At 43.4% G+C, this 12,548-nt stretch overlaps 1 protein-coding gene across 2 annotated transcripts in view; it reads right to left on the reverse strand.

Annotated features, from left to right (window-relative positions):
* Positions 1-12,548, reverse strand: part of KAT2B (lysine acetyltransferase 2B) — a 120,729-nt gene that overhangs the window by 37,095 nt on the left and 71,086 nt on the right. For both annotated transcript variants that reach the window (XM_063637413.1, XM_055286211.2), the window contains exons 6-7: positions 5,311-5,502; positions 2,106-2,212 (exon numbers count right to left, since the gene is read on the reverse strand). In XM_063637413.1, the coding sequence (XP_063493483.1) occupies positions 2,106-2,212; positions 5,311-5,502 (299 nt within the window). The remainder of the gene's footprint in view (positions 1-2,105; positions 2,213-5,310; positions 5,503-12,548) is intronic.

Consider the following 12,548-nt stretch of genomic DNA (forward strand, 5'->3'; position numbering starts at 1 on the left):
ACAGAGAAATCCTCTCCACAGACCCACCAAAGGAGAACTATGTTGATCCTGCTGAATAACTTTGGTCCCCCACTGCCTGAGGGAGGAAACCGTTCTTCACTCACTCCTTCCACAAGTGTATGCTGTATATTGGCAGCACACACCAAGATGGTGTGATGTAGTGGTTAGAGTTCTGGCTCTCTTAATACAGTGTAATATTTAGGAATTAGATACAGATGTGAAACCCAATTCCATCACTTACAAGGTCTATCTTGGGCAATTTATTGCTCCTCCCTGAGCTTCTATTTCCTCAACCATGTAAAGGAGATCGTAATTCCAACTTCCCAGGGTTTGTGAAAAGGCTTAAAGATACCAACGAAGTGTCTTAGCCAAGCACTTAATAAATGTATCAGTTATTGTGACAAAACTGGGTCTCTGACCATCAAAAAGCTGCATTCACAGGAGATAAAAGACATACAGAAAAAAAGGGGCTAGGATAATATGAGGTGAGTATTGTCTAACAGTCATTCTCAAATGTTGCTGCACGTTAAAATTACCTGGGGAGCTTTTTAAAAGTCCCAGTGTCCAGGCCACACCCCAGGACAATAATCTCACACTCTCTTGGAACGGCACTCAGAAAACAGTATATACAGTGCATTTCAAATTCCATGGGTGATTCCAATGTGAAGCCATGTTTGAGAACCATGGATAGGATATATTCAAGGCTCTATGAAAGTATGGAAGAAAAGAGATCCAGTCCTTGCTAGAGGGGATGGGGGAGAACGTAGGGAAGTTTGCAGAAGAAATGCCATTTGAAAGTTAGGTGAGATCAAATCCAAGGTAAAGTGAATAGCACAGGTACAGGGGGAGCAATGCAAAGGATATGTCCAGTAACCACAGAAAACATGTCCACTAAATGCTGACTGCTCAACTGTAGAAGAAACATGTAATAGGCATAGACAGGCCCCAAAGCATTACAGGTTTTGGACCAGAGATACATGAAATTATGATCTCAGGTTAGAAAAAAAAAAAGGACACAAACACGTTTTTGACAAGTTTTTGTTAATGAGCTCAAACAAAAAGAGTATGATTCAAATAAAATTCCTCATTCACTGGTACTTTGGTTTGTAGGGATTTAGTTATATTTACACCTAAACTTGAGGTCTAGATGAAAACCTTTTTCAAAAATCACCTCTCAAATGCATTATGCTGAATTAAAGTTATCAGTCTCAAAAAGCTATCTACTATATGATTCCACTCCCATAACATTCTGGAAAAGGCAAAACTGTAAGAATAAAAACACAGATCACTGGTTGCCAGAGCTGGAGGTAGGACTATGAATGCACTACAGAGAGGTACAAGGGAATCTGTCTGGAAGGAGGCCACTGTTCTATATTTTGAAGGCAGTGGTCATTACTCAAATATATGTGTTTGTCAAAACACAGTACAGTAAAAAGAGTACATTTTACTATATATAAGTTATACTTCAATTTTGTTTATAAAGCAAGAATAAATCATTTTTTCTTTGCTGGAGGCATTAGAGGCAATACTCACAAGCCCCCATATTACACATTGACCTGGAGAACTACAAAAAACTCTTGACATCAAAATTTTGCATCCTGTCTTTCCCCATGGCCAGATATAAACTCTTTTGGCATTTCTTGCCAAACCTCTCCATGGAGTCTTCCTAGTGTCAAAGGCAGGAATTCAGATCCTCTTTCTGGGATCACTGTGACTCCAGAAGGCACCTGTCTTCCTTCCTCACAAAATGCCAACTGATGCCACTGGCTGACTTAAGCAATAGCAAGGATGCCCTGCCCCAAAGGGAAGTAGTTCACATCCTGAGACTCAAGACTGCCGCTTTCACTCACTATCCACCATTATACCTGGTGGTAACGTGATGTACAAAACAGACATCATAGATTAAGAGGTCAGCCTGAGACTTGATTCCTAGGTGTATCTAGCCATCGACTGAGACTATAATTGGGTATGAAAATAGCCAGCATTTGACTATAGAGCTAAGCTCATTTGACTATAGAGCTAAGTATAAGTTGCAGTGAACTGCAACTTACACTTCAGGTTGGACTTCCTGGTTGTTACTCTGATTTATGTAAAAGGAAACTTACCTGTTTGGATGCCTAGCTGGCTGGTTCTGGAAGAGGCTGAGAGAAAATCCTGATCCCAGATGGGAGAGTTTTGACTATAAACTTCTTCTTCTAGCATGGACAGAAATCTAGACACAAGAGTAACAGCAGTAAGATTTAAAAAAAAAAAACTACGGTAAGGACAACAGCCCTAATCATCTGTGGCAATCACCTTAACATCAGTGTCTCAAACCTTCAATCAGAAATATAATGGAGAATTACAACTCAAGTTATGATTTAGTTGGGCAGCCCTGGTATATTCAAATACAGAAATGCATTATACAAATGTTTACTCTTTTGACCCTGCATAGCTTAACACAACATAGGATACAGACATATGAATCACATCAGTAGAAATACATTAATCTTCCTCAGTGAATCTCAGAGCACGATTTCAGCCCTCCATATAGCTGCACTGTCATTGCCATTACCATCACAAAAGTTACTAATATTTATTGAGTGCTTGCTTTGTGCCTGCACTGCTCTAAGAACTTCTTACTGAATCCTCACATCAACCCTGTGAGTTATATATTCTATTTTTATTTGTCACGCACATATATAGCTCTTGCTACATGATAGGCAGTGTTGTAAGTGGTTGAAGTATATTAACTCACTTGATCTTTATAACAACCCTATGAGATAAAATTCATATCCATTTCACAGATGAAGAAACTAGGGCACAGAGAAGTTAAATATTTGGATCAAATTTCCACAACTAGTAAATGGCAGGATCAGGATTGGAACCAGTGATTAATTACTATGCTAACTTTAAACCAAATGGATCTCAAGTTTTGGCAACCCATAGAAATCATCTGGAAACCTTATTAGAAATACAGATGCTTATCAGAATAGGGCAGGTGATTTAAAAAGAATAAAAAATTAAAAGAGAAAAAAAGAAAAAAGAAATACAGATACCTAAGTCCCTCTGAGGCTTACTGAATTTTTTTCACCAATAAATGGGGGAAAAAACAGAAATATCTAAAAGCACTAAAAATAGTTCAGAGTGGTGAAGCTATCAGTGGTCATCTTCTTCATTTTTTCCCTGAACCAAATTTTCTTCACTTTTAGAATGAAATATAGATACACAACTTAAAAAAAAAAAAAACACTTTGTAAATAGGTGAATGGGGAAAGAAGCACACGTTAAAGCCAAGTGGAAAAAAAGGCAGCACATATGAAGAATAGGAAGATAAGAATGTAAGCCCTGAAAACGCATCTGAGAATTGCAGAGACCTCCCTGGGTGCTGGGAAGCCAGTCCCAGCTCTCACTCTGAAACGGTGCCCAAGACTCAAATAATACCTCAGGCTTCAACATGTGTGGTTCTGCTGCCAAAACTGTAGGTATAAATCCCCAATAGCCTTAAATGTTGTCATATTCGGTGAAAAGGGATTTAAAAGGAGAAGTGGGTGGTAGTTTTACCCCACCATTAGTAATAGAGAAGAAAAGAAGGTAGCATTGATGTTTTAGCTCCTAGCATAAGCATGCCAGAACTATGGGCTGAGGGAACAAAACACACTATAATTAGCAAATGTCTGCAAGAAGCAAAATGAATTTGTTATGGAAAAAAAAAGTTATTACGCAAAGTAACTAAAATTTCTCTTTAAATACTATAACAGGTGTTGGGAAGGGAGGAGTCTTCTTTGTCCCTTGACTCAGAGACAGAATGACAACTATCACCTGAAAACATAAAATGCTGCTTATATGGCAAATGTAATAGATACATAAGTAAGAAAGCTGCTTCAATCTCTAAGGAAAGGAGCTTACATCAGTTAAAAGACACTGAAATACACGAGTGTGCCCTAATTTCGTAACCCATTCTGGGGGCAACATCCAAAATGCAGTTTAAGTGCTTCAGAATCTCCCTCCACAGAGGACAACAAAATGTTCGTGTCATGACTTAGTCTCATGTACTGGTTCTCTAAAGAAAAACTGGACAATCAGGTTGTTGAAATATATGTGCAAATATTGGGTGTTTGGCCAAAGCCCATCAGAATTACTCACGACATCTATCTAAGGTTTAGGATTTGGGTTAAACTGCCAACGAATCTTCAGTCAATTTCTATCAGAAAACCATTTTATTGTTGTTGTTTTGAACCTAATTTATTGTTATGAATTAAAACTCCATCTTTACTGAGACAAAAATTCTGTAATCTAATAATACTATCTGAATAATAAAAATCTAGTTTCTCAAACAAAACAGTGTTTCATCAATCTTTGATCAAAGAATATTCCTCTCAAATTCTATTCTCCACATCAGCAGTTCAGAATGGCATGGGGAAGGAAGGCTGTATCATACCTAGCCAGCCTTTTCAAATGACGCCTTTTACCTTCCTGACCAAGCACTGATCTAGGTGAATGACAACCACAAAATTAACTGTCTCATTCATTTCTCGCTGTTATTGCTCCATGAGAAGTCATCAACTGCACCCTTGGCCTATCTCACCAGCATCCAACCTCTTAGCTTACATTTTTGGTTCTTAGCATTAAAAATGCATTTCCAAGGCCAATAGTGCAGCACTGCAACTTTCTATTGCTTTGAAGCATTTCCTTGCTTTTAAAATATTTAAATGATCATTTATGCTTTGGAGCTCTGACAGGTGCAAGAAGCAAGGAGCACCAAAATATGCCTATTCTACAAGAAATTTAGTACAGGGGTTCATCACGCTGAAGGAGCTCTCTATTCCTCTTCATCCCTGCTTTTGCAGTCTAGCTTCCAAAGAGTGGGGGCAAGTCTACTATAGCTGAGGCAGGGATGGTTCACCAGTGCTTAGAAAAAGTTGGAGAGATTGAATGGAAAAAAAAAAAAAAAAAAGCCACTTGAGTTCTTTTGCACCATTTCTGAGTGGCTGGAAAATGTACCTAAACATTCTCCCTCATCCTCCTAGAGCTTCCTGGCCGCTGAATATACAAAAGAAAGCACTGCCCCATTCTATGTGAGTCAGAGACAATCACTCAGGTAGGATGAGGAGGGGATAAGGGATCAATGACAGCAGTCAACCCAAAGTCAGGCTAATAAATGGACTGGAAAATACCCAAGAAGATTCACAAAGGGAACTGAGGGTCTTTTCTCCCTCCCCCTTGGAATGCTTTTTCTATCATTTCCGATCTTGTTATTTATGCAGGCTTTTGCATTGTATTTAGCAACCTCAAGCTCTGGGATCAAAGACCAGCAAAAAGTCTCCCTTACTTTGGGAAATGAGTGAGGATTAGAGTTCGTTTTTCAAGAGGCAGTTTATCTTTTTCCTGTCTTGCTTGTTCCAGGAGTTGTCGCCTCATAACAGTGAAGACCGAGCGAAGCAATGTTCTCCCAAACACCTGTGTGGTTTCGTACCGAGGTAGACTGTCGCAGAACTGTGGCACATTGCAGTAACACAGCCACCTGCGACAAGAAAAGTCAAGCACCATCAATATCCCGTAAACCCCCAGGTCATCAGAAATATTCAATTATGTTTATCTCGTACTATTAACCACAGCAGAAAAAAACTAGGCCTGCAATAACAAGCAACAATATCCCTGCCAGCTAGTGAAACTTGGGAATGCAATTAGCTTACCCATACATCACCACTTGTGTCTAACTCTGTTAAAATCAACTTATTCTGCAGTATCATACAGTGAGTCCTGGAATGAAACAGCCCCTGGGATCAAATTCCAGCTGTGCCACTTAACCAGCTGCATAACTTTGAAAATTTGATTACGCTATTTAGCCTCTCTTTCCTTATCTGTAAAACGGGGACAACAATAATACCTACTTCATGGAGTTCTTGTGAGCATTAAATGAAATACTGTATACAAAGTTCATAGTATAACTGGAGTTACTGGCACATTAATGGTAGTTTAAATAAAAGAAAAAATTAAAGGAGAAGCTGAGGAAGTCCCTTTTGTGAAAGAATCAGAATTAACCACCTAGTCCTTTGAGTAAAACGTAAGATTTATTTAAAATGCCTACACAGCACTTATCGGAGGTTTGGTGGGAAGATAACGATCTTCAGGACTGTTTAAAACTCAGTCAAAAATGTAGGAAGTATTAAGCTTCTACCATTTGTCGCCTAGGTACATTTTTCAACGACTCAGACTCAAAGTCAAAAATGCACCCCAGCATCACCACACGACGCTGGAGGAGGACCCAGACCAGAGGGAAGCCAGGAGTTTTCTTGAGATGTGACCACAGTTCTGGGGTACACTAACAACACAGGTCATCTAATTTAGAAAGTGCATTTGGCCAACATACAGTGGAGAGTAAAAGTCTATTCAAAAATAAACCTCTTTTTCTTTCTTTTGTTTTTTTTTTTTTTTTGAGACAGGGTCTCACTGTGTCACCCAGGCTGGAGTGCAGCGGTACAACCTCGGCTCACTGCAACCTCTGCCTCCTGGGCTCAAGTGACCCTCCTACCTTAGCCTGCCAAACAGCTGGGACCACAGGCATGCACCACCACACGTGGCTAATTTTTTCTCATTTTTTGTAAAGACGGGGTTTCACCATGTTGCCCAGGATTGTCTCAAACTCCTGGACTAAAGACATCCACCCACCTCAGCTTCCCAAAGTGCTGTGATTACAGGCATGAGCTACCAAACTCACCCAACCCTATTTTTTTTTTATCTCCCAGAAGTGGAAGATGTGAATTTCCCAGGACCCAAAAACATAAATATAACTGTGGTAGCCATGGAGCATGGCAACCAAAGAGGAAAAGGGCAAAAAGCATTATTCCACAGATTCTTATTCGTTGAGAGCAGACCCAAATCATCCTCTTCTAGAAAAGGACTCTTCGAAAAATCAAACCTCTCCTCCCTACGTGCTTTCCTGTTCTCCTTTAAAATGGGAGACAGCTCTCTCATGCGCCCAAGCTGCTACAAAAAGCTCCCGATGAACTTTGAGCCCTTTAATGAAGAGAGGAATAATATTAATTTATTCATGCTCCTGACTTTTTTAAAAAAAATCTTATTCTGTATTATAAAATATTTCGCCTGTATGTGTGCTAGTGGCAGAAATGGTGGTGGCTGTGGCAGTGGTTCACCTTTGGAGAAAAAGCCTTCATTAAAGTTAGTTCATCTGCCTAGATTAAAAATTAACCACTATCCTGGCTAACACGGTGAAACCCCGTCTCTACTAAAAATACAAAAAATTAGCCGGGCAAGGTGGCGGGCACTTGCAGTCCCAGCTACGAGGGAGGCTGAGGCAGGAGAATGGCTTGAACCCCAGGGGGCGGAGCCTGCAGTGAGCCGAGATCGCGCCACTGCATTCCAGCCTGGGCGACAGCAAGATTCCGTCTCAAAAAAAAAAAAAAAAAAAAAAAAAAAAAAAAAAACCTAAAATTTCTGCTACTATTTCTATTTCTTCTCTCAACTTTTTTCCTTTAATAATTTACACCCAAATGTGGTTTATGTTTACAATACTGAAATGGGTATCTTTTTTTTTTTTTTTTTTTTTGAGACGGAGTCTCGCTCTGTCGCCCAGGCTGGAGTGCGGTGGCACGAACTCGGCTCACTGCAAGCTCCGCCTCCCGGGTTCACGCCATTCTCCTGCCTCAGCCTCTCCGAGTAGCTGGGACTACAGGCGCCCGCCACCACGCCCGGCTAATTTTTTGTATTTTTAGTAGAGACGGGGTTTCACCGTGGTCTCGATCTCCTGACCTCGTGATCCGCCCGCCTCGGCCTCCCAAAGTGCTGGGATTACAAGCGTGAGCCACCGCGCCCGGCCCTGAAATGGGTATCTTAAATGTTAATGTTGTCTTTTGCCTGAAACAGTGATCTTGGTAGCAGAAAAAAATTATAAAGTGCATTTATTTTGTAATTCATAAGGTGCTTCATATAGAAATTCATTGCTTTCAAAGCCAATTATTTCGGCCGCCCCGTCCGGGAGGAAGTGAGGAGCGCCTCTGCCCGGCCGCCCCGTCCGGGAGGAAGTGAGGAGCGCCTCTGCCCGGCCGCCCCGTCCGGGAAGAAGTGAGGAGCGCCTCTGCCCGGCCGCCCCGTCCGGGAAGAAGTGAGGAGCGCCTCTGCCCGGCCGCCCCGTCTGGGAAGTGAGGAGCGCCTCTGCCCGGCCGCCCCGTCCGGGAAGAAATGAGGAGCGCCTCTGCCCGGGCGCCCCATCCGGGAAGAAGTGAGGAGTGCCTCTGCCCGGCCACCCCATCTGGGAGGTGAGGAGCGCCTCTGCCCGGCCACCCATCGTCTGGGAAGTGAGGAGCGCCTCTGCCCGGCCACCCACCGTCTGGGAAGTGAGGAGCGCCTCTGCCGGGCCGCCCCGTCTGGGAAGTGAGGAGCGCCTCTGCCCGGCCGCCCCGTCCGGGAAGAAGTGAGGAGCGCCTCTGCCCGGCCGCCCCGTCCGGGAAGAAGTGAGGAGCGCCTCTGCCCGGCCGCCCCGTCTGGGAGGTGAGGAGCGCCTCTGCCCGGCTACCCATCGTCTGGGAGGTGAGGAGCGCCTCTGCCCGGCCACCCATCGTCTGGGAGGTGAGGAGCGCCTCTGCCCGGCCACCCATCGTCTGGGAGGTGAGGAGCGCCTCTGCCCGGCCACCCATCGTCTGGGAGGTGAGGAGCGCCTCTGCCCGGCCACCCATCGTCTGGAAAGTGAGGAGAGCCTCTGCCCGGCTGCCCCATCTGGGAAGTGAGGAGCGCCTCTGCCCGGCCACCCATCGTCTGGGAAGTGAGGAGCGCCTCTGCCCGGCCGCCCCGTCTGGGAAGTGAGGAGCGCCTCTGCCCGGCCGCCCCGTCCGGGAAGAAGTGAGGAGCGCCTCTGCCCGGCCACCCATTGTCTGGGAAGTGAGGAGCGCCTCTGCCCGGCCACCTATCGTCTGGGAAGAAGTGAGGAGCGTCTCTGCCTGGCCGCCCCGTCTGGGAAGTGAGGAGCTCCTCTGCCCGGCCGCCCCGTGTCTCGGTAGAAGTGAGGAGCTCCTCTGCCTGGCCGCTCCGTCTGGGAGGTCTACCACGGAGGCCAGAAGCAATGTGGGGGCTGGACGTGGTGGCTCACGCCTGTGGTCCCGGCACTCTGGGGGGCGAGGCGGGTTGATCACTTCGGGCTAGGAGTTCAAGACCAGTCTGGCCAACTTGGCGAAACATGAAGAATACAACAGACAAACCAACCAACCAACTCAGTGACAACAAAACAGGTCTACCCTGGAGTCTTACTCTAATTTTTTCTATTTTCTCCCTTTCTGATCCTTTATCCCACTTTCTTTTTCTTCCTCTTCCTTCTCCCTCTTCTTTGTCAAATAGAGGATTGAGTTATTATCACTGATCCATATAAAGTCCCTCTCTCATTTATTTTAATTCCCACCCCCCATTTCTATTCCCCGACTTCCCATGTGCAACTTCCCAATATGTTTGATACGCATCTTTTTGTTTGTATGTATTTTTAGAAAATGTTTATTGTTTTTGTATGCAAAAAAAATTAATAAAAAAAAAAAGCCAATTATTTGCTAGATGTTAGTCTGTGGCCACTTAATTAAGTTAAAAGAATGGGCTGGCTAGGCATGGCATGGTGGCTTACACCAGTCACCCCAGTGCTTTGGAAGGCCCAAGCAGGAAGACTGCTTGAGCCCAGGAGTTCAAGACCAGCCTGGGCAACATAGTAAAATGCTCATCTCTACAAAAAGTTTAAAAATCAGCCAGATGTATTGGCACATACCTATAGTCCTAGCTACTTGGGAGGCTGAGGAGGAAGGATCGCTTGAACCTAGGAGTTCTAGGCTGCAGTGAGCTATGATTGTGCCATTGCAATGCAGCCTGGGTGACAGAGTGACAGAAAGAGACACTGACATGCTATCTATCTATCTATCTATCTATCTATCTATCTATCTATCTCTCTGGGGCTGAGGGGAAGTCAGATCCCAAATAACTAGTAATGAAACTATAAATATAAACAGTCACAAATCTTCATAATCAGAAGTTCAATTTCGTGAGACTTAGGCAATCACAAGACTATCTGTAATACTTAATATGGTCATGTCTTTCATGTCTTGCTTAACAATGGGAATACATTCTGAGAAATGAGTCAGGTGATTTTATCATTGTGCAAACACTGGAGAGTGTACCTGCACAAACCTAGATGGTAGAACCTACTACACACTTGGCACCTAGGCTCTATGGCAGAGGTCCCCAACTTTTTTGGCACCAGGGATTGGTTTCATGAGAGACAATTTTTCCATGGCTGGGGAGTAGAAGGGATGGTTTCCAGATGAAACTGTTCCACCTCAGATCATCAAGCATTAGACTCTCAGAAAGAATGTGCAGCCTAAATCCCTCACGTGCACAGTTCACAATAGGGTTCAGGCTCCTGTGAGAATCTAACACCACCACTGATCTGACAGGAGGTGGAGCTCAGGCTATAACGCTCACTCGCCCATCACTCACTTCCTGCTGTGCAGCCCGGTTCCTAATGAGCCATGGACCTATGGTGGACCATGGCCCAGGGGTTGGGGACCCCTGCTCTATGGTCTAGTCTATTGCTCTTAGGCTGCAAACCTGTACAGCATATTGCTGTACTGAATGCTATAAGCAACTATAACATAAGGGTAAGTATTTGTATATCTAAATATACCTAAACATAGAAAGGTACAGCAAAATTTTGGTATAATCTTAAGGGACTACTGTCATTATACGTGGTCCATTGCTGACTAAAACGTTGTTATGCAGACCCTAAATTTTAAAAATAACAAAATATGTCCAGTCTTCTGCAATGAAAGGTTTACAGATTTATTGTCCAATAAAGCTTTCACTGATGATGGGGATGACTCTATGTCTCTGCTGTCCAATACAGTAGCCACCAGCCACTGGTAACTATTGAGCACTTGAAATGTGGCTAGTATGACTGAGAAGTTTAACTTTTAATTTTATTTAATCAATTTCAATTTTACTTTTAAATGGAAACGGTGTAAAATGTTTTCCCATTAAACACAACTTGATTGTTCTAGTAGGACTCCATTTAGTTTTCATTGTTTAAAATTTAGCTACTGAATTAAGATGTGTGAAAAATACACACTGGATTTGGCCAGGTGCAGTGGCTCACACCTGTAATCCCAGCACTTTGGGAAGTTGAGGCAGGTGGATTACCTGAGGTCAAGAATTCAAGACCAGCCTGGGGAACATGATGAAACCCCATCTCTACTAAAAACATAAACATTAGCCAGGCATGGTGGCAGGCGCCTGTAGTCCCAGCTACTCGGCAGGCTGAGGCAGGAGAATCGTTTGAACCTCGGAGTTCAAAATGAGTCGAGATCATACCACTGCACTCCAGCCTGGGAAACACAGCGAGACTCCAACTCAAAAAAAAAAAAAAAAAAAAAAAAGGAAAAAGCAAAAAATAAACACTAGATTTGGTTGGAGGTTTGAAGGACTCAGTACCAAAAAAGCAAGTATGCATCCTTAATAACTTTTCACAATGGTTACACGGTGAAATTATATTTTTCTGGGTTTTTTGTTTTTGTGGTTTTTTTTTTTTTTTTTGAGACATAGTATTGCTCTGTGCCCCCAGGCTACAGTGCAATGGCACGATCTCAACTCACTGCAACCTCCACCTCCCCATTTAAGCAACTCTCCTGCCCCAGCCTCCCAAGTAGCTGGGATTACAGGTGCCCGCCACCATGCCTGGCTAATTTTTGTATTTTTAGTAGAGACAGGGTTTCACCATGTTGGCCAGGCTGGTCTTGAACTCCTGACCTCAAGCGATCCACCCGCTTTGGCCTCCCAAAGTGCTAGGATTACTGGCGTGAGCCACTGCGCCCAGCTGAAATAGTATTTTTGATATATTGGGTAAAAAATGTATATATTATTGGCCAGGTGTGGTGGTTCATGCCTGTAATCCCAGCACTTTGGGAGGCCGAGGAGGGCAGATTACTTAAGGTCAGGAGTTCAAGATCAGCCTGGCCAACATGGTGAAACGCCATCTCTACTAAAAATACAAAAATGAGCCAGCTGTGGTGGTGCATGCCTGTAATCCCAGCTACTCGGGAGGCAGAGGCAGGGGAATGGCTTGAACCCAGGAGGTGGAGGTTGCAGTGAGCCAAGATTGCACCACTGCATCCCAGCCTGGGTGACACAGCAAGACTCCGTCCATAAAATTCAAAATAATTTCTTATATCTATTCATTTTATATGTAGCTACTAGAAAACTTTTAATTATATATCTGGCTTGCATTTTTGGCTCATGTTATATATCTACTGGACAGTGCTGATTTAGAGTCTGAACAGCATTTCCATCTGAGGAGAGATTTGCAGATGTCTAAGGCTCTAAGACTGACATTATTTCTGATACAAAGATGATAGGTTATAAATAGTATCATAAAATCCTAAAAAGTTATCCAAAAGTGCTTTAACAGGTTATTCAATCTTCCCAGGGTAGAAGACAGCATAGATTGTTATTAGCTAGTAAAAATTTTCAAATAATGGATTTTCATTCATTTCCTCAAAGTCATTTTATAGACCTCAATTTATACTT

The sequence above is a fragment of the Symphalangus syndactylus genome, chromosome 1 (genome assembly GCF_028878055.3).
Source record: "Symphalangus syndactylus isolate Jambi chromosome 1, NHGRI_mSymSyn1-v2.1_pri, whole genome shotgun sequence".
In the NCBI taxonomy this organism is placed as follows: Eukaryota; Metazoa; Chordata; class Mammalia; order Primates; family Hylobatidae; genus Symphalangus; species Symphalangus syndactylus.